This window comes from Labrus bergylta, chromosome 18, assembly GCF_963930695.1.
Source record: "Labrus bergylta chromosome 18, fLabBer1.1, whole genome shotgun sequence".
Lineage (NCBI taxonomy): Eukaryota > Metazoa > Chordata > Actinopteri > Labriformes > Labridae > Labrus > Labrus bergylta.
Window position 1 is genome coordinate 18,613,784 of NC_089212.1, and position 25,849 is coordinate 18,639,632.

A 25,849-nucleotide genomic window follows, 5' to 3' on the forward strand; every position below is an offset into this window, starting at 1 on the left:
GAGAGGTCGAGAGGCCGACCTTGAAAAGCTTGAGAGCTTCTGTCTGCAGAGCTTCAGAGGGCAGCGTGGTGAGAGGCGAGCGCAGACCCTCCTTACTGAAACTCAAGGCCTCGCTCTTCCACAAGGCAGAGTCTGGGAAAAGAGAGACAAGCACACACACATAAACATATAAACCCACACAAGCACACGCACACACACAAACATCAAGATTGAGTTTCAAAGCTGTAATGTCTCAACAGCTGACAAAAAACTCACACACAGAGCTCCAGTTGTAAACACTGTCTGCAGCGTGGATTAAGGCGGTCAGACATCCAGGATCAAAATAACATGTAGAAAGCTACTGAGTACATTCGTATCCACTTATAGAGAGCAAGGTAAGCCTTATGCCTTTCAGTCAAATATACACCAACTGTGTCACAAGTGTTACAAATACACCTACAGTGTTGTCAACAAAGAATCAGATCAAATGTTTTCCAACAAACTTTTTAAATCTCATGTGGTCCTCCAGAGTCCTTGATCGGAACTGCATCCATAGAAACAGTCCACTAGTTTTGATGATAATAATAATAATAATAATAATAATAATGGACTGACTAGTGAACGGACTGTAAAACTACTCAGCTGAGATTTAGAATTCAAGAAAGCTTTTCAGCAATGTTAAAAAAAGCGACTCCTCAATAACAGTATAAAGATAGAAAAGTGTCCTGATTCAAAATTTGGAAATATATTCACTTTTTTCTGTTAATGATAAATATGTAAAACTTCATCTATCTTTTTATGGTTCCTTTCATTTGAAAAAAAAAAAAGCTTTAAAATGAATCACAGCTGATTGTAACTAGTGATGCTACTTTTCTCACCTGGGTCTCCCTCTGCGTCGAGCAGTTTTCCGATGATCTGCTCGTACTCTGTTCCCACTTTAAAGGTCCCGCTGCTGCCTCCTGCCACAGTCAGGTGATAAAACCACGTGTCCTGTGTAGGAATGAGCATAATTTGTTGTTTGAACCTTATCCCAAAGGCTGACTGACAGTTTTATGTTCTATGTTGCAGTTACCTTCTCCTGCTTGGTGCCAATGAGCAGGTATGTAGGACTCTGGTCTCTGGGTTGAACCACTAAAGTGCAGTGTGAAGAGAGGAAGCCTCGACTGCCGGCCTCGTAGTCCTCATCGGAATCACATGAGCGATCCACTTCCTGTACGGAAGCCTCCCTCATCTGCAGCTGACCGAGAGGCAGCTAAGAAAAAATAAGTCAGTTTAGAAGAAATCAGAGAGAATAGACACACCGGTACTTAGAAACCCAAAGTTCAATTAAGATGCATGCCTGCCGCTCTCTATGAGCAGAACACGTGCTGTAGGCCCACTACATTTAAGGGGGGGGGGGGGGGGGGGGCCTCATGTTTTGTGTTTTTTTTTCCCTCACATCAGGCTGGTTTCAGAAATATGAGAAATATTATAGGGAGTGAACATCTAGCATTTCCCACACATAGACTTTACCTGGGCTTCACAACCAGGTATATTAATGGTCAACAGGCCTTCATTCATTTATTTTCAAGAAATAAATGAAGCCATTGTAGTTTTTTTATGAATTGATTGAAAGCAAATAAAAGTATTTCTTGAGTTCAGGTTAAATACATGTTTTGTTGAAAGACACTTTTTTTTTTCGATAAGAAAAAGTTGAAAGACACAGGGGTCAAGCTGCTACTTGTATTATATTTTCTTTTCGGATTAAGTTACTCATTCTAATGAAATAACTTACTGTATATTGTCAATTGATGACTTAGGTGTGAATCAGAATTAGGGCCTATTTATTTATTGACATCAGATATAAGTAGTTAGAAACAGTGTATACTTTGGTCTAACAAAAAAAGGATGTTTAGCTCAAATAACATTTTATTATGCAGTGATTTTGGAGGGCCACCATAAATATTGTGTGTTTTGTGAGCCGGGACAATAGGGCGCCATAAAAAAATGAAAAAAAAAAAATTAACATAAGAACACTTTCTGATCAGATTGGAGACTCTTGGATGAAGTGATTAATTGAAGGTCCCTGGATTGATTCGTTTTTAGTTTTTTTTGGGGTGTTTAACGGGAAAAAGTTGAAGAACCATTAACCCGATCAACCGCTGTAGCTGCCTATCCTTGATTTGTTAAAAATATGTTGTCGTTTTTTTTCTAGGTAATCTAACAATCAAAGAGACTTCCAAGAAAATGTAACTGAAAACAGAAATGTGCATTTACAAAACCATTTTTTGAGGCAGATGTTAATAATCACAAATAATACGTTGTTGAGGCCATGTTAGGAGAAGAGGGGAACTATTTTTCATGTACCTTGTCCTCCTGGTTACGATAGTAGTAGAATACTTTTCCAACCAAAGAACACCACACCAGCTTAGAGTGTCCATGTTTGACCTGAAACAAGAACCAAACAGCAGAAAGTTAGACAGGTCCCATCTGAGAGGTTTTCAACACAGTAGGAAATGTGAGGCTGTAATTATACTTATTTGAAACAGCCTTACAGATGATCGGGACTGTCAGCATTTGTCCAGCAGATTATTAAAAAAAATACTTTTTTGCAATAGAGGTCTTTCAGAGTTTTCAAAATATGAATGGATGATGTCACTGTAGTATGCTATCAACACAAAGCCAGCTGTGCATCCTTCAAAGAGTTCAGCAGGGTTAACTATGCAGAGAGGTAGGGCCGCCCCCCGTCTGAACTGAGATCACATCTTAACCAGCGGATCAAAGACTGCTCTCAGGGAGGGATTGTGGGATTGGTGAGAGGACTCGGGCTCCATCATCCCAGCTTGAGACTGTCAGTCATCCGTCAGACATCCATCACACACACCCATCAGATGCGTAAGTGTCTTCATTTTACCCACAGACTGACTCTGGCTAAAGAAACGCAGGGAGGAGAAGAGAACGATTGAATAGAAGTGGATGTCAGCATTCCAGCAGCTCGCGCCTTACAGCCGTGTCCCAACGTGAAGGAGGTTTTCAAGTATCTGCCTCAAGAGTGCTCTGCCAACCCCCACTCCCCGCGACCCCAGTGACAGACACTTCCATATCAGTCTTAAAGACGACGTCAGGCCTGAAAAAGAGTTATTTATGGCATCCTCTTCAGGGGGAGAGGCCAGCTAATCTATACCTCTTTCAACTTTCAATGGAAGTGAGGAAAGGGAACGAAGAGTTCAGGAGAGAAAAACGGAATTATGTTAAAATCTTTTCTCAGAATAACACTATTAAAAAAAGAAAAATAAACAATAATAAAAACATGCAGTTACTTATTTTGTGGAAATATGACGCTATAGTCAATAACAGACTAGCTTAGCTTAGCTTACCTAGGCTAATGAGCTGAAAAAGCTGTCAATACAAAAATAAAGTGTAAAAATTATATGTTCAGGATTTTTTTTGTGTGGTTAATTACGACTTTTGTGTTTGGATTAGAACTTTACATCGTAATAATTTAAATATAAATTAAGACACATAGTTGTGCACTTTTAAGGCACAGGGGAACAAATTGTTTCTCCTTCAAACGGAGCCAGGCTGTCTTTCTCCCCTCTTTCCAGTATTCATGCTCAGCTAAGCTAACCGTTTCCTAGAAGTAGCTTTATAGTGAATGTACAGACCTCTGAGTGGTATTGATCTTGTCTAAAGAGGGCAAATAATCATGTTTTCTGGGTCTTTCACTGATACGGTATCTCATGACTCCTTGTCTCCTGACCTTTGTAAGCCACCCTCTTGTGGTGGGCTTGGCGCTGGTCTCCACGGTGACCGGGCTGCTGGCCTGGACTTTTAGTATGTTCTGCAGAACCCTGATCCACTCCTCCAGGATGTTGGGTGAATCTGCGGTCAGATAGAAGGTCTTCTTCTCTGTAATCAACTGATTAGAGAAAAAAAGAAGGGGAGAAATATGGGAGAAATGTTAAGCCGAGCTGACTAAGATAGCATCATTGTGTCAGGGGAGATCAGAATCAGCTTCTGAAGGGCCAGGAAAACATTCCAGGCCAACGTTATAGCTGATGTCATTTTAAGCTGCTTCTCTGGTATGCAGCAGTAAAGCTGTACTGTGATGCAGCGCTACAGTAAGACACATTGTGTCTGTCTTTGGTTGAGAGAATTTATCTTATATTGAAATCACAGATCAGTACAAGTGAATCTTAATTCATTGCACAACCTGTAGAAGAACGTAACACAGCAGAAATCAAACCTTCATCGTCTTAGTACACTGTTGAGATCCTGTACTTAAGATTTCTAAAACTTTTGCAAACTCAAATCATTTTTTTTTTGATCATACAGCAAGAAATACATTTTATATGGATTTTATATAATGTTTTTTATATTTAAAAACATATGGGGGTGCCGGTGGCCTGGTGCATGTGGTTTATGTGCAACCTTGGGTTCAAGCCCGGCCTGTGACTCCTTTCCCACATGTCATTCCCCACTCCCCTGGTTCCATCCACTGTCCTATCTTAAATGAAAGCATAAATCCGCCCCCCCACCCTCTTTACCCCAAATAAAACAGTCAGGTCAAATTCCTCATATATAAACCTACAAGGCCATAAACCTAAAGTCTAAATGAATTACAAAATGTTTTCCACTTACTTGAAATGTCTGCGCTCCTTCTCCACGAACAATACAGCAGGACGAGTTCAGCTCAATCTGACCCTGAGGTTTCCTGATCACATCACTCTGCAGACAAACATTTGAACACACATGTGTCATTTAATGTTGCTTCATCATTTGCACAAAAAATACACACACGTATCCATTTTCTGCTGCTGTCCAAAATTATATTTCAGTTCAGAGAAAACGTTTGTAATTGCAGGAATTATATACTACTTTTGATCTACACAGACAAAATCTCTAGTGATGAGTTGTCATGATGGCAGTTGGTTGAGATGGTGCTTTCAGCTGCAGCCTTCTTCCAAGAAAAATCCCAAGATTTTTTAAAATATTCCTGCAATGTTTTCAGTGCAGATAGTAAAACCTTAGAAGGAAGCAGACAGACGAGCTCAGAAACACTCACAGGAGATTTGTAGTAGAGGATCTCTCCATTCCTCAGGATGAACCAGCGACGCTTCCAGGCTTTAACCTGACTACCCATCTTCAGCAGGTAGCCTGACTTCTCCAGCATCTCCTACAAAAACACACAGCACAGGAATCCAAAACTGTCCAGTAATACTCTGTTTGACTGACTTCAATAACTTCTTCATCTCTTAGTTTTTGCATTTTTGTTTCTGGACTGACCACTTATTGGCACTTTAACTATCTTGATATTAAAAACTACAGATGAGATTATATCCAAAGGCCTTGACCATAACAGTCTTCACTTACAGGCCCAGTGCTCTCACAGGAATAGGAGGAGGTTCGTTGGACTTTATGTTCTGGTTCTGAGTAGTCACTGTCCAGGGAGTAGGCATCAGGAGGAATGGCATAATCACTCTCAGAGCTGATGGAGGACATGGACACACCTAGGAAACAGGAGATGGTGCAAAAATGAGGTAACAGCTGATTTAAGAAATAAAACACTGTAAGGTAAGATCTAGACTCCCAAGATCAACTTCAACAATCTCTTGTATTTTGAAGCTCATTGCAAAGTAAGGCTGATAAAAAAATGTAACATAACCCCAGAATTTGAATAATTTTTTTTGACAAGCTCTAACAATGGCAGTTCTACCTTGACTCAGAAATTATACATTTGTAAGCGGAAAGAAAAAATGTTTTTTGATGTCTGCTTTGAGATGTAATCCAAATCCCCACCTCTCTTGACAGCTCTCGGGCTCCCAGGAACGCTCCCCTTCCTGTCCGGACTCAGGATGGAGGTCCGCAAACTGGCCAGAGAGCTGCTGTCGTCCTCAGACCCAGAGTCATCGTCAGGCAGAGGTACACTGCTGATCTGAGTGGCTTTCTGAAACAAACAAGAGCTACTGTAATTTCAGAAGACATAAAAACTAGTTTCATTTTAACAACACAAAAAAAAGCTGCATTTAAAGGAAAACACAGATCCAGCTGCAGCTTTAATGATGAAGAATGTTTCACTCACCCCTTTCAGTGTGGTATAAACTGGTACGTTGATATTCTTGTAGATTAACTGAGTGAACGGACCTGCCGCTGGATATTGTGGTAAATTAGACACTGCAAAATACAACAAGAAACACTTATTCAAAATATATTCTGCAATGTTTGTAGCACAGCATAACAGCCTTGAGTAATGTTATGTTACTTTTTACCAAAAATTTAAATATCAGATAATTAATCAACACTTTAAAATACCAAAATATTGTGAAAATAGCAAGAGTACACATCAGCGTGTTAGCTAACATTAGCATAAACTATAAGCTACTGCTAATATTGTATAGCACCAAAACCTTTTGAAATAAGCCTTGTTGCTCATTATTAATATGTTAAGGATTTTGTTTTCAAGGATATTAATATTTCTTCATTGTTATTTCTTCTTAAAAAGTCACTTAACTGCTTTAAGCTAGAAACGCAAGCTAACATTGCTTATTGTCATTTACGTAACAACATACCACTCAGAACAGCGCACATCAAACAATACACTTAATAAATCATAAATACTAGAAACCAGTAACCTTCACTCGGTTATTAAACACAACATCACGTAAAACTATAAAAACTTTATATAACTTTAACTTAATAAGGAGCTATAAGACTGTTGAACCATTTACTTGATAGCCTAAAATCAAGAAAAGTTGTAACTAAGGCCGCATTATAGTGGCAGTGGAGTAATATATATACATAAAATGATTTTATTATTTAAATAAAAATAAAAAGAATAAATGTAATTTCTTTTTTAAAGGTATTTTGGGAAGTTTGTTATACCTTTTTTTCAGAGGACTGTTGATAGAGTGGGAAATAGGGAAGATATAGTGGGGTGACACGCGATACCCTGCTGTCTGCTTGGATGACTTCAGCCTCTGTACATGTGGTGGGACCTAACCACTAGGCTATCTGCCTTCAAAAATATACACATTTTTAAATCTCTTGAGTTCCCACTCAGAATTGTGTCTTCAACCCAAATTAAAAAGTTTAAATAAAACTGCCTGAAATAAAAAAGAAAAAAAAGAAGCAGAACCTACTAATGCACATTTAGGCACAAACTTGAGTAGAAGGTGATTAAGCTGAGCAAACTATGACTTAATCCAAAACACATCCTTGGCAGTCAGATACTTCCGCAATGAGGATATTGTACAGTAGGAGAGCTGTCACATCTTACTGTGTGTAAAACGGATGATGTCGGGACAGAAGCATAGCTATAATTACACTCAGACCAAGACCTTTCATCGCAGCTGATTAAAAAGCAACCTCCCCCTCCGCTCCACTTAACCCCCCCCCCCACTCCCCTTTCTCAGGTCTTACAAAAAGCACAAGGGGGGTCTCAAAAGCCTTGCAAAGAAGATCCCGCACCTGTGCAGGTGTGTGGAGCCTCAGGCGAGTGGAAGTGACATCAAAGGCAGCAATGACAGATCCAAACTAACCACACACACACACACCTCTACAGCAGATTTAGACTCAGCTGAATGACATGTCACTTCACATGTCTGACTCGTCTCCTTCACCACCCAGGAATATGACACACACACACACATACGTAAGACAACACTTTACATGTGACAGCTTTTTTTTGTTGTCTCTCAGTGCGGCTAACTCACCTCGTCCAAGACCTCTTGCCCCAGGACTTGCCTCTGAGACTCTCATTCCTGACTTTGCCACAGCGTAGATCCGACTCTCCTGTAGGGATCAGCAAGTCATGATTATCCGTCTAAAAGTTTTTTAGACATTTATTTTATACATCTTGAGATAGATTGAAAGACAATTTGGCGTGGATATCTTTGCTTAACAGATTTGAAAATGACACATCTTATATTGCCAAAGATTAAATGAGAAAACTTATACTGCTCCCTATACAGTACGTACATCAATATGAAATGATGCCAACAAAAGCAGATTAGCTTAGTTTAGCATGAAGATTTGAAACAATAAAAGCTAGTCTAGCTCTGTTTAAAGCTAGAATCTTTAAAGCTTAATAAAACATTTGTTGTATATTAGTTATTTCTCCTAACTGTTTTTATTTAACTGTATGTGTTGTTTCTAGCTTTCTATAGTAGAAAAATAGTACAACAAATAACCCACTGTTTTACAATGCATTGTTGTTAGTAACTTTAAAAATCACCTATCAAACAGGCAAGTTATAAATTCCATGCTTTTGGTGATTTATTTTTTTCAGTCCTGACTCTTTATTGAAACAAAAAAGACAGGGGATGTAATCAAAGTTGCACATATTTGTAGAAATAATTCAAAAAGTGCAGAGAAGATCATTTATATTTGACACTATCTCATACCCATGAAGGAAAGCGGTGTAAAGGAGGTGTTGGCGGCTTCAGAACATCTGGATCCAGCCGCTCCAGCTCCTCTGCGAGACCCACAAAGGAGACTCCATCCTTGACTGTCTCCTCTGATCCAGACCCCTCCACCACCCCGTCCATGCTGTCAGGAAGGCCGTCATCGATGTCCGTTTCCTCGACAACCTGCGAGAAGGGCGAGGTAGCCGTGCCTGTGCTCTTGAGGGTGGAAGAGGTGGAGGACGGGGTCATGATGTCGATGTTAACATTGAGGTGGTGGAGTCGGTCCAGGCTGGGCTGCGGCTGGCTGTAGTGCTTCTTCACCAGCTGGATGCTGTCCCTGGGAGTGAGTGGAGTCCGTACTTTGGGTAACGTCATGCTGGTGCCTGACAGGTGAATCTGAGGATTTGGGAAGGGGTTGTTGGTGGAGGGTGAGCGGGATAAGAGCGGGCTTTTGGGTGTTATTCTGATGGACGGCTCCGGGGAGCTTGGTCCATGGGCCATCTCATAGGCTGAGGAGGAAGAAGACGAGGAAGAGGACGAGTGGAGGCACTGAGAGCGGAATTTACTGTTGAGCTCATCGGAGGAGTTGTCTCTGTCAGAGGTGCCCACTGGGAGCTCTGGTCCAATAATGGAAACAGGACTACAGGGACCCTCCCTGCTCCAACCCTGGGTGAGCGAATCATGGGCTGCGAGGTCTCCCAAGCAAACCCCTTTACTGGACTGTTCAGGATTCCTTTTTACATCTGAGGAGACAGATTGAAAAATGTTCTCTAATAGAAACAAATATGGATCAACAGTGGGGATTCTTTTAAGATATGTTTGAAGACAATTTTATTGATTGGTCATCAGAATAATATATCTTCGTTTTAAAAACAGAAACTCCATTAACAAACTAAAACCAAAAAGAACTCATTTTCCTTTATCATAAAATACGACATGCTGTAAATTGTTACCAATTATAAATGTGAAAAGAAAGACATGTTTTGGTATTTGTGGTGGCTGAATGGGTTTTGGTTATGCTCCTAATCTGTTGCTGTTTTTGTTGCAGTCTTGTCATCAGCCAGACTTGAATGACCAATATTCATTGCTTCTTGATACACATCCTAAGAAAAGACTCATCAAGGGCAGCCCACCTGTTGGCGAGGTCTTGACATTAGAGGCAGCTCCTCGGGGACCTGTCTGTCTCCAGCTGTCGTCCTGGGCAGGTGGTGTGCCGGGGCAGCTGGGAGGAAACAGCGGACTGCTGGGCACCAGGTGGGTATCCATTACAGGGGAGGTGGCAGGAGATCCACAGGATGCAGGCTTCTCCAAGAGGGCTGGGGGAGAAAGAAAATACTGTTTACTTCTTACGTTTCTTTCTCATTGGAGCTCTGGGAACGTGTCCAAACAGAGACATCCAATCACCGGGTGTCTACCTGACATTTACTTAACAATGGTAGCAAAATAAAGCCATGCAATGTCAGAGGTAAGAAATCTTCAGGAGGGCAACACCTCAAAAGTAATGTTAACATTTTTTGTGTTACATTCAAAAGATAAATTGACTTTTACACAATAAGCAGCTTGTCTGCTGAACGACCTGTACAAACTGGAAAACAAAGCTAGCTTTCCTCAAATCCTCCTTTCATTTGGTTAATACTGGGTTGACGTTTTCAACATTGATGTAAAAAAGTTTGCACCGTAAACTGTATATGTAATTTCTGTAAAGACAGCTTTATAAAACCTCCAGTGAAAGAAAAACTGAGAACAATACAAAACTGCAACCAAAGCAACCCCTAAAACAAATCACTCTATCAAGAGTAAGATAGCTGAGATTAGCCATGGCAGCCGTATCTAAAACAAAAGCTTCATTCTACCAGCTATTGGGTCTTTTTTCCTTTTTTGAAAGATCCACTTTAATAAACAGACATCTTGGTTGTTAGGGAGTCCAGTTAACTTAATTGGCCTGAAGCTAAACAGGCTGAACTCTTGCTTATTCTTACTAGCTATGCAAATCTCTGAGCTAGAGTGGCAGGAATCAAGTTGTATGTCAAATTGTAACAAGAATTATTCATAACTAGCCAAGAATCTACCGGTACTTTTTCTCCATCTCTGCCCTTCTCAGTTTAAAGTTCAGTCATTTAAAGATTCAAACATCAGTATTCACCTTGTAGTTTGTCCTGCAGCAACATGATCTGTTCTGACTGCTTCAGGTTAGCCATTTTCAACTGCTGGTTCTCTTGTTCCATCTGTAACACAGCACATACATCTCTTAACAACAACCTTTAAAGTAAAAAACATTTTATAATGCTGTTTTCTGGTCTCGCAGGGTACATGATTAAATGATAAAAACAGAGTTGTTTCTGGTGGTTTGAAGACTGAATAACCAGCTGTAGATGATACATTTCACCGTAAGCATCTCTTTTCTGCCTCAGATGATGCATCTCAACAGTGTGAGATCTTTCCAAGAGGCCCCTGCTTCCCTCAGTCAGGAGTATCTGTAGACATGTGAGCTTACCTCTCGAAGCTTTACGGTGACCCAGTCTTTTATCTTGGCAGCCTTCTCCTCAATAACTTTTGCCTCCTGGGCTCTGACTAAGATCTGCGGTCACAGAAAACAGAGGTTTCGGATTAGTTCATCCCATACATCCTGAACATACATGGACATTTCTGTTCTTTATCAGATGGATCCGTCCATACCTGTTTTTCCAGCTGCACCTCTAACCTCTTTATCACAGCATCTTTATCCTCCACCTGACTGCTCAGGTCTTGATACTTTCTGTAAAGCGAGCTCTCCGAGTCACTGGTTTGTATGTTTGCAGACTTTAGCTTTTCTTCCATGACATGGATCTGAAACGCATAATTAGAGGATTGAATGCACATGCAAGGCTAAAAGGGAGCTCAAATCTGTACGATTCATTTAGTTCTGATGGGCAGCAGACAAAAGCAGAGAGGAAAATACTCAGGTTCCTTTTTTTTGCCAACTCAGACGAGGGGAAAAAAAACCTTCTAAGCCTGAAGGTATTTCTTGTTTTTAAAGACAGGGCACCATCAAATTACCACCTACAGAAAACACCTGGAGCAGCCAGTAATGACAGCAAATGGGAGATTAAACAGAACAGCGAGAAAGAGTATGTGTCATATGTAATGTATGAGGTTTCTTATCCTTAAACCACACTCTCCTTTTGTTAAATCCCATCAAAGGCTGACTCATACTCTGACAAAATACACAAAATCCTACTGCTTGTGTTTCTTTATGGTTTCCAAATTTAGGATTTCCTCTTACATCCCTTGATGTTGGGCTAAAAGTTTATTTATGAGGATGGAAGCTGTTCCTTTTTCCCTTCAAAAAATAAAAATAAAGTAAATATAAGGCTTACTCATTACCTTTACCCTGTCACTTAGACATACTGTTTAATGGTAAACACTGAAAAAGTATTTTTAGTGGACTCTGAGTGAAGAGTTTACTTAGTACTTTGTCCAACACTGACCAAGTTGAGTGAGTGCTGCTGTTTCGGTTGTCCAGCAAAAATAGGATTCAATTCAATTCACAGATTCAATTCACAAGGATTATGTTAAATTCTTCAGGGTTTGTGAATCCCGGAGGGGGGGGGGACCGGAAGTTGACAAGCTGCCATTGCTGCTGTTGGTGTCCCCCTACAATATCTGCAGGTTTAATTGCCAGCTCTCCTGAAAAGTGAACAATTTTCAAGTTGTAATATTACTAGTTTCTACATAACTTTTATTTTATTAAAGATGCTAAGATCATCTGGAAGAAGCTGTGGAGTGCAGCACACACACGCTTTTAACTTTGTGCTGAGTCCTCCCTAACATTATTTAAATCTTGTTTGACAAATCAGTGCTTGTTTTTTTTTTTTTACTTCTTTTTGTGTTTTTGCCACATTTCCAGATCTCATCAAGTAAGCAGAACCATATGGTTTAGCTTTGACAAGTTGGGATTCCCCTCTACCTGTTTCTCAGCACTCTCAGCTCGCTGGTCAGCCTCTGTCACCCTTTGCTCCAACTCCTGCATCTGAAATAAACACAGAAGAGGTTACAGTGATTCTTCTTACAGCAAGTCAAGAGTTACAATCGACTTTGAAAACAGAACACTGACAGGTTCAAGCAAGAAACATCCCATAACCTGACACATAAAGCCCTTTAGGACAGATAGACCAGCAAGAATGCTACAGAAGCAAGCAGACACACTTAATCCCTCATAAGCACTGCTGCCAAAGGGAAGAAATCTCAATGACTGATATAGTGGGAAGCTGTGAAAAACCAACTCTGCTCGGAAAGTGTTGCTAGTCAGGAAAATCGTGAAACAATCAAAAGGTCCCCAAGGCTCTGGAATAATCTGCCTAAAGAGATCGGGTCAGATGAGTCACCGATTCCTTTGAACAAACTTTTTTTTTACATGACTTTTTTTTTGTACTTCCTTTAACAAATGTTATGTTATTGAAAAAAATAGATTTTTTTTAAATCTTTGTTTTTATATATGATTATATAACCTGCCTGTTTGTGAGGCACTTTGTAACTTGTTTTTCTTTAACATATTATTTATATTAATAAAGGTTATTTTACACATAAGGGGTCTAAACTGTAGGAGGAAGCAACTCAGGAGGCATATTCTTCAAGATTCTGCAAAATTGTTTAATTGATGTTAAACGAGGAGTGGCACTTTAAACAGAAGGGCGCAGAGACGTACTTCAGAAGCAGCAGAGAGGCCCCTCGGAGGAGGCTGAACATCTTTCCCGCTGGTCAAACAGCACTGTGACAGAAGAATGCTACTATGTGTGTGCACAAGCTTGCGTCACCTTTTGTGCAAGCGTGCATACTCATGCTTTCAAAGGCAAACACCGTCCATCCTGCAAGTATGCACACATCTGCGAGCGTCTTCTCCCTCAGAAAGTTCAACACAGGACTCCCTCTCCTATGAGCTCAGTGACCCAGGTGAAAGGAGAACAAACAGACTAATGGATTCACTCTGCCCTAGAGATGCTTTTGAATTCCTCCAGTCATCTTTGTTTCCCTTCCTTTTGTCTTTTTCTCTCTCTTCTCGTCACCTCCCTTAACACCCCGTTTTCCCAGAATCCACCTCTAACAACACTTGAGAGCTTCCTCACAGCCAGATTAACACCACTACAGCCAGAGAGCGCGTTGACGGTTAGTGGTTGGATGACTCCTCACCTCAAGGTCAAAAACCTTCACCATGAGTCAGTAAGAGCTTGAGCCAAATAGCGCACAGCACTTTGTCAGCCATTCAAAACAAACAAAAATAGGAGAGGCAAGAAAGCAAGCCCTTTAGGTGAATATAAAGTGCGTCAGGAGTCACAATGTAGACCAGATGTGAGAGGTTGTCATCAGTGGAAGCAAGCAGACTTCCTCTAAAGCTGCCACATCCAGCGCGAGGAGGTCGGGAGGCAGTTGGAGCATGATTGGGCGAGAACTTTTCGCATGAAGTTGACTCAGAAGAGTCAAGAAACTAATTAAGACCACGTGGAAATGTGCGTACAAAGTCAAAAATGTACACGATTGAAGAAAGAGTACTAAGCCAGAACCAAAATAACTATCCTTCAAGTAACTCTGAATCATACTGAGATGACAAAAAGCAAATGGTGATGATTTTAGGGCTGTCAATAGTTAGCTGTCAATATCATAACTCCATATTAACAACTTGTTAAAAGATCAACACTTTATTTTAAGGTTACACTTAACTCAGTGTGGAAATATATTTCTTTGTTTTCAATTTATTTTTTTAAACTCTATGTGCCTTCATAAGGGAGACAGGACAGTGGATAGAGTCGGAAATCAAGGAGAGAGAGAGTTGGGAATGACAGGCTGTAAAGGATCCACAGGTCAGATTCAAACCCGGGCTGCTCACTTTGAGGACTGTGGCCTCTTCATTGGACACACCAACTAACCACTAGGTCACTATAGGGCCTCATATTATATATATACTTCTGATCCCAACAATTTCTATGCTTTTTCCCCCTTTAGTCAAGCTAGTTCCCATGGTAACTGTCAAAGTACTCCTTCAAGGATCCCTGGTCTGAAATCAGTGTCAAATATCATCTCTACCTTGATTGCTACTCAAACTGGTGATCCAGTGCAGACAAAGTGGCTTCTGTTGAAGTTATCAGATATGCATACAGACTGTGTGAGCTCATGCTGTCAGTGAGATCTCTCTGTCTGTACGTTCAGCTACTGCAGAGTCCAACTGTTGAGGCGCGAGTAGCTGAGCAGGCGTGAAACAGCCATGTGTGCAATCCAGCATCTGTCGGGCCACGGTGCAAAAACTGTCATCCTCTGCTGCTGAGAGGGCTGAAAACGCACGAGGTGGGAGTCATGTTTCCTAAAGCTTTGAATAAGCGGTTTCAGACAAATGTATCGCCACACTTTAAGTAGAAATATCACAAAATTCTAAATTTTCCATAATGTGATCAAATCCCACGAAAAGACTGAAACCAGCGGAGCTGATCTAACCCGCCTGCATTTCTTTTGTAGTCACACAAAAGGCTGTTAAAAGCGTATATTTCTGTGTGACAAAGGCCTCCGACACATCAACGATCCATGTTGTACTTGGTAACACTGGGAACACTGGTATTGTTTTTTTGGAGTCAATCACACATGCATGCCCACCTACTGCTGTAAATACTCCGAAGAGCACCAAATCCAAAATACTCCTACCTAGCAACCATACACTGTGAATATTAGCAACATAACATTTGTTTGACGAACTTCTACTGAAAACTTAAACGTTTTACAGAACATTGTAAGACATTGAAAGACTCCACACATTGGGCGTACGCACCAACCACTAGGCCACCAGTGCCCTGTGACCCCTGTGTTTAAGTCTTTTTTCCAGAGGGACAGATAACGCAGAGAGGAGGAGATAAGATGAAATCTGACACCTGATCATCTGCTTCTCAATCAGATAACAAATCTGTCACAGCAACACAGTCAGCTAACTGTTACTGCCTGGAGCAAAGGGCCACAGATTTTAAAATCTCATTTACTCAGTCATCTATATCAATCAACATCTTTCTCTACTTTTACCTTCTTTTTCTTCAGACGGTCCATGCAATAAAAAGCTAAAAATCAGAGAGTTAAGCTTCTCCTTTTCAAGTCCTACAAACGTTGTACACGTTGGCAACACTTGCCATAGATTTGAACAGAAGAGAAGGTAAAAGGGGGTCAAACCCAAAGTTGTTTCTCTGTGAAATATCAGATCACTAAAGCCTCCACCAGCCTTTTCACTTATTAATCATTAACCGCCGTGCACAGCTGATGGTTAATAATGACCCCGGCTCAATCATTAAATGCTAAAATCCCTTTTGAACAGGGGAGAGAGAGAGAGGACGGAGAAGAAGAGAATGAGTCACAAAGGATAAAACTAACAAGTAACTAAATACCACAATGATTCTCTAAGAAGCCAACTTTCATGATAAAAAAGATATTGATGCAAAAAAGTGTTTTTTTAGGGAGACCGCCTTTAGTCATACAAAGATTGGTAAAACTCATTTAACTGATTCTTCATGGAATTTATCACATATCCTAAAAACTTACCAAAACTTTCAGACAAGAGGAAGACAATCACAAGAACTTATTCAAACAAATGAATCCTCTCTTGAAGATAAATGTTTATGCACAAATGTCAACCCATTGACCTTTCAGCACTCGCCCTCACTGACTGATACAACCAGTCGGAGTCTAAAACTGTGTTGTGTTCCTCAAGCCACATGATGCTTAAAGAGTCTAATTTGTTCAGTATTAGATTATCCATGTAATGGAAGAAAAAAAAAAAAACCTGAAAGAAATCCTCTGAATACGGTGTTTCTAATCTGGTGCAGTCTACTATATGCAGTTTTGTGAGTTTCATGAGTTTCTTGACTGCTCTTGAACCGGCTCAACAAGCATTTCAATACCAAGACATCTTCTTGAATCCCTTCTCTTGAAAATTATTTCTTAGCAAGGTTTTACTTTTATTTTTATTTAGGTTTATTTAATTCAGGATGTTTGGAAGCATAGAAAAAAAGTACGGAAATGTTGCTGTTCTGATGTTGAGATTTTTCTCATATGATAAAGTGTTGTGTAATGTCAGAAAAAAAAAACATTCACAGCCATTCAACTTTCCAGTCTCTTCCAGCCCTTGTTGTAAGGAGAAGCTTCTGTTTTTATAGGCCACCAGCTGACAGCCGTCGATTACACTTTCCTAATCCTCAGTAAACTTCAAAAACACAACTCTTACATGGAGTACTCGTCCTGTTACACTCCTCACAAGGCAAATGGGGCATCTCCTTCACTCTCTACTCATCCTCCGGGGGATAAACGCTGTGTCACAGGCAACCACGTCAACTTTTTTTTTCTTCTTCATGTTTTTCCATCCCAAAGTGGGTCAATCCGTAAAACACTCCTAACTTGGCAAGAGAGGGGATGAAGAGCGTGAAGCAGACTAGCAGACTTTCCAAACAGCAATAACATGACGGAATGGTAGTCACTCAGCACCCCCAGCCCCCCACCCCTCCAAAGAACCAGGAAAACACACTCAGCATCACGGGCCTCCACTTAAACCTCGCTCACGCTGTATGTGTGTTTATGCTTGTGTCAGAGTGTGTATGCATGTGTGTTTATAGGGGATTAATTAGCTGTTTTTCCCTCCCCTCAAAAAGGAGTTGGAACTCCTTTTCTTTGCAACTAGGCCAAAACTAACATTTCACAATAAATACTGTGTATGCTGGCTATTAACCTGTGAGTTTTTATGAGGGAGAAAAATTGAAGGAAATCAATTAGTCCAGTTTCAGAAAGCTTGAAACCCGTTTCTTTTCTTGGCGCCACAGCTGAAGTGAAACTGGGAGCTTGCAGTAAGGCCAACACGCTAAAAAGGTAACTGTCTTTAGCTTCTTAATGACAACATGACGTGATATGCTGTGTAAACAAATAATGCTGTATGCATTTACCTGTAACTTACAGTTCCTATGTTTTCTGTCTCTTCCGCACAATTGATCTGTCTTCACACACCGTCCCATCATCAGAGAAGTGCTGTTCTACTTCAACACTAGGTCTTCATCAACCACATTTCTCTGGCCACTCTCCTTTCTTACCCATCATGAAGTGCAGTGTTGCAATAACCAACACAGATTAGCTTTGTCTGAGTGTATCTGACAGATAACTGGAGCTTAATCTACTTGGTCAAATATTGTAAATACACAGCCCATGTTATCCAGGGCCCAATTTATAGGTCAAATGTTTCATGCTTGTGAATACATGCATGTAAGACAATCTCAGAACCCAGCTATCAGCTGATAATATTATAGCCTGTAGGAGCTATTGCAAACTTTACAGGGCTTCCAGTGAAGCAGCATTCAGGGATAAGGGACTTCAATGCAGACTTCCTTGTCTTTCCTCTCTGTGCTTCATTGTTTACAGTTCAACGAGAAACTTGAGAAGCTAGATTGGATTTGATGTTGAGAAAACATTTCAAAGAGGGGACAACAATTTCATTGGTTGCATTTGCATGGAGATATCTGGTGTCAAGTAAAGCTAAGTCCTTATTAAATAACTGCTTATTTACTGTGTATTGTCTATTGCCTTTTTGCTCGCCACATGGACAAAAGCTTTATACAGACGAAGCCTGGGGAAAAGGTAGTGGACGACAATAGTCGTACCACAAAAAAAATGCCAGATCATTTCCAATACACAAGTGTTCCTTTCTTTCATTTCAACTAATGGCTTTATAAATGGATAAGGACATGGATAAGATATTCTTCTTGTGGTCAAAAAAATCTGATGAGAGAAAAAACAAACAATGCCATCATTTGGAAAGGTGAGGTATTAAAACAACTTGGAGAGGATTTCAAGATCCTAGTTAGTGTTAAAATAATGTCAGCATTGACTTTTGCTTTCATAGGAGACACAAACATTAGTCTCCTTGGTTAAAGACTAAGAGCAAGTTTTCAGAAATATTGGCTAACCAACCAGAAAAGCCATCTAAAAAAAACCTAGAAAAATATACACTATCACCAGCTGATCCTTTAACAAATCATTTAGTCATTTAAGTTATCAGCTACAACAACTTTTAGTCCCTTTGCAATAAATCATCTTCCAATGTAGCTGTGGTGGATTTACTCTGTATTAATGACTTTCTCAGTCAGTTATAACTGTTAGTAAAAGTGTGTTTTGCATGGGGTCTATCAGAGCAGCTGGAAGTCTGACAGAACCTGACACTGGACACAGCAGGGAGTCGTCCTGCTCTTATCAGACACCAGGTCATGTTTGGACTGTAAACATCCTGCTGACTGACTGAATGAACCTCTCCAGCAATACCGAATTAGAGATGATCGCACTATAACGCTTCCATCAAAAGCAGCTCAGAGTAATGTAAGTCTATAAAGGCCAGCCTGATGTAAAGAAACCCATGGTGGAGACAGAAGAGCAGTGTTTCTTCCTTCTCTTCATCCAAAGACTTCTACTCTATTTACTGACAACTATTCAGAACATAGCTGGATCTTGTGTTGACAGCTGATTACTTTCCAAAGTGTCTGGCAGTCAGGCTTTACAACAGCCACTACTTTACAAGCATTTGGCCAGCGGCTGGCGGTCATAACCCCCAAGTTCAAGAGGAAGCACGAGATGTGATGAGTTAAATGTTAAATATTCATCTTGGCTTGAAGCTGAAGCCAACCACTGATGACACAGAGTGAGTGGACCAAATGTTTACCAAATAAGCTGAGTAATCTCATCTGTCTTACTTCACACACACATAAACATACAGTCATCCACACCTGTTTTTCAGACTGATTCTTGTGCTTTAATTGTCTCCTCATGCATAAAAGAACACTTAAAGAGCGCTGCAGGGAGAAGAAGAAGAAGAAGAAGAAGAAGAAGAAGAAGAAGAAGAAGAAGAAGAAGAAGAAGATGAAGCTGAGACATCTCAGTGTTTTGGCAGAATTCAAGTTGCATGACAAGTTTAAACAGCTACACATTTGGTCCATTCTGAAATATTTAAGCCAGATACAAGTTGGGCCACATCAGGAGATCAAACATGAGAGACTTTCTGATGTTAAAAGTAAACAAAGCTTCATGTTAACTCTTCTTCTTCTGGGGTGTCACATGCTCCATGCACAGAGGCTATATGCTGCATTCATGTTGTGTTGGACACATCAAGAAAACAAGTTTCTGAGATGGGAAATGCATATGAAAGCCTACTCATGTCAGAACAACAACTCTAAAACAACGTTTCAGGCACTAAGCCTTTATCAGACAGAGGGGCTCTCTCTTGTACGAGCAAAGGATCGGATACCAATGGAGAGGCAGAGTTATGGGAGATATATGACCATGCAATGTCACCTGTGACACCACCTGCGTTGGTACTTTTAGTAGCTATAGTTTCTGTGGCAGAACTTATTTTTAGAAACAAGTTCATCTCTACCTAGTCAGGACCTGTGTTGTAACTTTAAAGTTTAAACGTTAGAGTTGGGGTGCAACTGGCTTCAGAAGACTTAAATCCTTATCACACTGACCAGTTTCTCTCTTACCTTCTCCGCCAGCAGCTCTCGTATCTTCCCCGCCTGGAGCCGGAACCTCAACAGCTGCATCTCCAGAGCAATGCAGCGTTTCTGCCAATCCACAGTGGCCACTCTGACGGATCCCGACCCGCCGCTCTCCAGCACGTCTGCCATGGTCAAGATTCGGAGCTGCTCTGTCTCTGCACTCAGACGTACTGAAAGACAGGGAACAAAAACAACAAGCCTATTAGCACTGCATGCTTTGATGTTCTGTTTGTATGATGTGACTTTTGTCACATCATGTTCAAATTTAATCTCTGTCCGTTTCTTGCAGGCAGGAATTGAGATGTACCAATCCAAAGGGGACACAGAAATGTGATCTCAATTTCTCAAGGAGTTCCACTCTGTTTTCAGTTACATCTCAAGAGGACAAAAAGTGACTTGGCACCTATAAATTCCTTTCACTGACCGCACTTCCCATGATTCACTGAGGAAATGTGAGTAAAGTGAACAGTAATGATTAACAATGACATGAGTTTAATGAAAGCTTCCTCTCACTTTCTGACATACAACCACCAAGATACATAAACGCAGACAGATACAGTTTAGAGATTTGGCAATAGCCTGATTCTTTCCTTCCTTCTCGTCCGCTTTCTCTCCGCATGCCCACACACACTGAACAAAACCTCAGCAGGGAGGCTCTGTGTCAGTGGGGGAGTTGGGTTCATGCGTGCCGGCTCCCAGGCCTGCCAGCTACAAAGCAGGTCAGCTCTCTGCTTTTTAGCCAAATTACCTACTAACCCAATCTCCCCCCCCTTGCTCTCTCTCCCACCTCCCAGCCCACAACTCCTTCGCCACGCAATCCCTTCTTAATTACAAGGCAAGACTGAAACAGGATTCCGTGCAGCACAATGGTGTCTTTCTGCATGACAGTCCCATCACAGCTAGAGAAGGGGGGCCCACAGCGCGCCTCGGCAAAGACAGGAGGAAGGAATGTGTGAGAATGAATGGGCCAAGTACTGAATGTAGGAAACCGGGGCACTGAGGTTATTTTTACCTGAAGAGGATTGACTGGTGGCTCATTCACAAAGGTTAAGGCCCTACTGAGTGAGTTCAATAAAACCCTGCTTATCCTGAGATAAAATAAGCTGTATCAATCAGCTTTGTGGGTACAACTCACAAGAAGCAAGGGTGTAGTGATGTGTGAGGTTTAAGAGAAAGTTAAGCACAAATTAAACTGAATAAAGTTCTGAGCGAGTTAAAACATTAAGCAGTATTCAGACAGACTCGAAGCGTAGCCAGACAGCGTCAGCAAAACAGCAGACGTTCAAAGTCCAGCAACTATAACTGCACCATGGTACTCCCTACAATTAGCATGCTCATAAATACAGGCCTAGCAAACAAATTACAGAAGTCATGCATGTGGAGGTTTTCCCTAGCCAACCGCTGTACGCAGGCCGGACAGCCAAGGTCCAGCTAACGTCTCCCTCTTGCTCTCTGAGGGCACAGTGGTGCATATGAAGGTCAAGTGAGGCAGGAAGCCGGCCTGGGGGAAGAGGGAAACCAGACCGCTTGAATAAACCCTGCTAGGCCACAGTGGGGCAAGCAAGGACAAGCCAGGCCCTCCTGCAGCAGCTAACAGCTGGGTGCAAACAAGCTATATGACGGTCAACAGTCCTGTAGCACTTTTCACTTATCAGAAACAAAGCTGGTGTGACAATTGGTACTTAACTGTCAGAAACCCTTAATTCCCCTTATTCACACTGCAGCCATTTCCTCACGCAACACACACCTGAATGTTGCTGTATTAATGTAGGTAATCAAACAAATCATTATAATTTCTCTGCTCCCCTACTGTTTATCAGAAACTGAAAAGACACAAGGTAGTGAAAAAACAGACAATCATTGAGACATTTCAAGGTAAAACATCAAAGCCTATTTCATAAACCATTAGCTATTGACAACTGGTTGAATGCTATCATTAGCTGTTTTCTACAGTAGCTATCAGTTTTCAAATATATTGTTTTAACTTGAAAGCTAGCTAGCTAACTATTAGACTGGAAACACGCTTTCCCTATGATATTTCTTAACACTATGTAACAGTAGGCTAATGTTAGCTAGGAAGTGTTAAACGCTGCAAGTAGTAGCTAAAGAACCTGATGATCACCAAAAAGTTAATATAGCCTACTTAATTAGCTACTAGCTAGCTATCATAGCTTGGAAATGTGTCTTCCTGATCATATCTTGTGACACCATCAAACAGTTAAAGGGATGTGTTAAGCCGTATCAGTTGTTGTTAAGTTAATAATTACGGTATCAAGCAGTAAAACGCTTACAGGTTATCAAAAACGTCAAACAACAGTATGTTAACTAGAAGCTAGTTATAAAAAAATCAGTTTGAAATTTAAATATTTCCCGATGCCCTCTGTATTTTAAATTTGACATAAGAAATTAGTTGTATGTTAAGATGATAAATTAACAACAAGAGCAAATTGAAATGCCACATGGGCAGGATAAGTATAGAAGACAAACATAGGTTACAAAAGGCCACATCTCCTCTATGTTTGAGTGTGAATTAGGATAGACTCAACCCCATATTACAGGCCATGTGTGTGGGAGTTATGTAGCTTTTATAACAGCTAAAATCTAAGTTGGAGTCATTTTGATCTTGTGGGACGGTTTATAGAAACACAAAAGACAGTTTTCGGCTGAGTCTACTGCTATAAACATTCAGATAAATAACGTTCTACTGTGCATTATCTTCTCTGTCTGTCTGGAAAAATGTAGGATAGACATCCAAGACTACAAAAAAATCTATCCATGATCTGCATGGTAGATGAATGTTTGGAGGCACTAAGGCCACCCAGAGTGACAGGCTCTATAACAGAGGTGCTAGAGCCCAAAATCTGCAGCAGCAGTCCTTTCCGTGCTGTAGACAGTTATGAAGGCCCTTGGAGCTTCTCTACTTCCATCTAGCTGCTAGACCTTTGCACACAGACGCAGCCAGAGCAAACACTGGGGAAGACGACTGAATGGAAACGCCACCACAATGATCCCAGCAGGATCTTTTCTATAGGGCTGCCTTTGCTTTCCACTGACTACACTGACAGTTATACTGCTTTATTTCTCAGATGGAGTTCGATTTGATATCGAGCAAGTAGAGCTTCTATTCAAAACTTGGAGGTCATCGGAGATGGTTTTAAAAATTCTTTGGACGGGGAAGTGTGTTGCAAAACCTTAAACGTTTGACTGCATCTTTGCTCAGCCACAGACTTTAGGGTTGTGTGCTGCTCTTCAGAGGATGCACAGAGTACAAGTCTCCAGTCAGTGCTGTCATTGACTAGTACCTCCTTAATCCCCATATATTCAAACACACACTCCCCAACTAGTCATAACTCGTGAGGGCTTGCTTAGCAGAGCAGAGATGGAGATACACACTGACTGAAATAGATTGGAAACAGACACACGTGTGCACACACACTGACACACTGCTGAGCATGCAGCTGCGGTGATGTAAGTGATTAGGTGGTTCAGTGATATCATCCCCGCTAGACATTTCAAATCCCTGCTGTTGTTGTCTCCACCAAAGTCCAACTTGGCTTCCCCACATTTTGGCATCCAACCTCCTCACATCCCACTTCAGAATGAAAAAAAAGGTCTCCTGTCAAAGAGCACGGGAGCATGTGTGGAAATGTGGGTCAGTTGCTGCAGATTCGTGTCAGTGTGGCAGATCTCTGTGTTTACAAAAAGGAGACAAAGACAGATTATCTAGGAGCACACAGAGTCAAGTATGGGTGTGTTATAAATTGCTATATCTTCTCCTTGGCGGCCCCGAATGTTTTACAAAAAGGACCTCTGTCGACTCCCATTCGGTCAAGTAGGCCTCACACTTTTGTTAGTACCCCACTATTTTGGTCCTGTTTTTACAGCTACAGCTGGGGTTAAATCCTATAAATAAAGGGGAGGGGGAACTCAATACCGCTTCACAATACTTAAGTTTTGCCCATATTCTTGGAAAACAAATTTTTATTTTATTTGGTGCAAAAGGAGTGTCCGTTTGCTCTACTTATATTGTAACCTTTAATAATTCAGATTGTAAAGGCAATTTCTACACAGAAATTACTCAGATTAGACAATCAAAGCCCCACAGAGGTCAATGCAAGTCTTCAGCCTACTTTTTTTCAATCATGAATATACCTCATATGTTTAGCCTCCTCCCATTTATAATCTTATCTATCTTGACTCACTCCTCCTCCAACTCCTCTCACTTTCCATCCCCCCCTGCGCTTCTTCCCTCTCCTCCTGCAGCACCTTTCCCACCCTCCTTCCTTCTTTCCTTTCTCCCTTCCTACCTCTACATCCTCTCCTCCTACCTTTCTCAGCAAGAGAGCTCTCTCCCAGCTCAGGTTAATGACAGGCCTCTGCAAACTGACCACACTCATTATCAGTCTCAGGCTTAAACACAGGCCCTGACATTCTTCTGTACTGAGGTGTAAACATCTACCTCTGCAGCAGTCCTGTCCTGCAGAGTTCACTAAAACCTGGTATATATTGCTGCAATGCAGATCATGCAAAGGCTATGTTTTGAAGCAAAAAAAAAAAAAAAAAAAGCATGATTTATTTTAAGAGACGCCCCTTAATGCATTGCAAGAGATTATATATGTGAAAGGTTTAGCTTTGGGGTGTTCAATAACAGAGGAGTCAGATTGATGTATGGAGCAGAGAAGGCTATGATTTCTCCAGATGCTCACAATAACAGTATGTGTGCATATGTGGAAGACATTGGCTACAAGTCAAGCAAGTGCAACCAGGCAAATGTCCCCTTTTCTGGATTAACATAAAGACATGGTATAACTTTGATAAATCTTTTTTTTTTTTTTTAAAGCTCCTCCAACGCAAAGCAACGGGGTTAAGATTTTGTCCAAAAAAGGACACAAGGAACAGGTGTGCCAGACGCACACGACTTAGTAGTATAGTAGGAACCGTAAAACAGTGGGTCAGCGGAAAAAAAAGAAGTTCAACCAGCTTCAAACATCTCTCAAAATACTCTGCTCCAGCTGCGACTTTTGTCCACAATCAAACTCCAGCGTCCTGGTTAGATGTATCCTGTAGAACATGTGTCCAAAACAGTAGCCGATACGCAAAAGTATAAATCGGTTTGTTTCTATAGCTGTGCCCTTCACTGACTGCTACTTTTACCTTGTGACTTTGTTGTCTCTCCCCCCTCAGTCGGCTTTCTCCTCTCACGGACACTTTCCCCGGTAATTCTTCGCAGTTCGGCTCATAACTTCTTCTTCCAGTCCGTCCACTTTCTCTCCGCTTTCGTGTCTCATTCATTTGTTTTCAGTGCTTCATGTCCCGCTGTCTTGTCCTTCGCTTTCTTTGGAGCGCAGACTTCAGTGGGACTCACTCTGAGCTCCATTCAACAGACTCATCCCATATTCCTTTAAAGGGCCCATTGCAGGATCAAATTTCTCCAGGAGTCAGGCCCCCTCTCATGTGCAGGAGCTGCTCAGGATATTGCATTAAGGCTGGCTCGGGTTTTTTTTTTTTTCAGGATGTAAACACAGCCTTGAGAGAATTTCTTTGAGCTGAGGGGGGGAGGTCTGCCCTTTCTAACTTTAAACAGTAACAGAAAGAGTTAATTTTATAGTTTGACACAGTGAACATAGGTGTTTAATTCCCTTTGGTAATGCTCAAACACATGACAAAATCAGAGTTGGACTTGTTGGTTTTACATAAAAAAGTTAAATCAACTGGGTTTCAAGTCTGTAGCCATGCTTGCTGTTCAGACTCTATTAAAGCACAACATGGCTAAGCTAAGGCCAATCATCATTAGGCTATGCTTTTCTCAATAACCATGCTAACATGCTGATGGCAGGCGGGCGGCTGTGGCTCAGTTGGTAGAGTTGTTGCCTCTCAACCGGAAGGTCAAGGGCTCGATCCCCAGCTGAGCAACATGTCCGATGTGTCCTTGGGCAAGACACCTAACCCTGCATTGCT

At 41.2% G+C, this 25,849-nt stretch overlaps 1 protein-coding gene across 1 annotated transcript in view; it reads right to left on the bottom strand.

Moving 5' to 3' along the window:
• Positions 1-25,278, bottom strand: part of plekhh1 (pleckstrin homology domain containing, family H (with MyTH4 domain) member 1) — a 33,315-nt gene extending 8,037 nt beyond the window's left edge. Inside the window, exons 1-19 of the mRNA XM_029275887.2 lie at positions 25,046-25,278; positions 19,877-20,061; positions 12,310-12,372; positions 11,040-11,189; positions 10,858-10,941; positions 10,507-10,588; positions 9,497-9,679; positions 8,361-9,106; positions 7,671-7,749; positions 6,041-6,132; positions 5,758-5,905; positions 5,332-5,468; positions 5,024-5,134; positions 4,600-4,686; positions 3,719-3,877; positions 2,326-2,406; positions 1,052-1,231; positions 858-969; positions 20-132 (exon numbers count right to left, since the gene is read on the bottom strand). Of these exons, the coding sequence (XP_029131720.2) occupies positions 20-132; positions 858-969; positions 1,052-1,231; positions 2,326-2,406; positions 3,719-3,877; positions 4,600-4,686; positions 5,024-5,134; positions 5,332-5,468; positions 5,758-5,905; positions 6,041-6,132; positions 7,671-7,749; positions 8,361-9,106; positions 9,497-9,679; positions 10,507-10,588; positions 10,858-10,941; positions 11,040-11,189; positions 12,310-12,372; positions 19,877-20,020 (2,751 nt within the window). The 5' untranslated portion in view covers positions 20,021-20,061; positions 25,046-25,278. The remainder of the gene's footprint in view (positions 1-19; positions 133-857; positions 970-1,051; positions 1,232-2,325; positions 2,407-3,718; positions 3,878-4,599; positions 4,687-5,023; positions 5,135-5,331; positions 5,469-5,757; positions 5,906-6,040; positions 6,133-7,670; positions 7,750-8,360; positions 9,107-9,496; positions 9,680-10,506; positions 10,589-10,857; positions 10,942-11,039; positions 11,190-12,309; positions 12,373-19,876; positions 20,062-25,045) is intronic.
• Between the last annotated feature and the right edge of the window lie 571 nt (positions 25,279-25,849).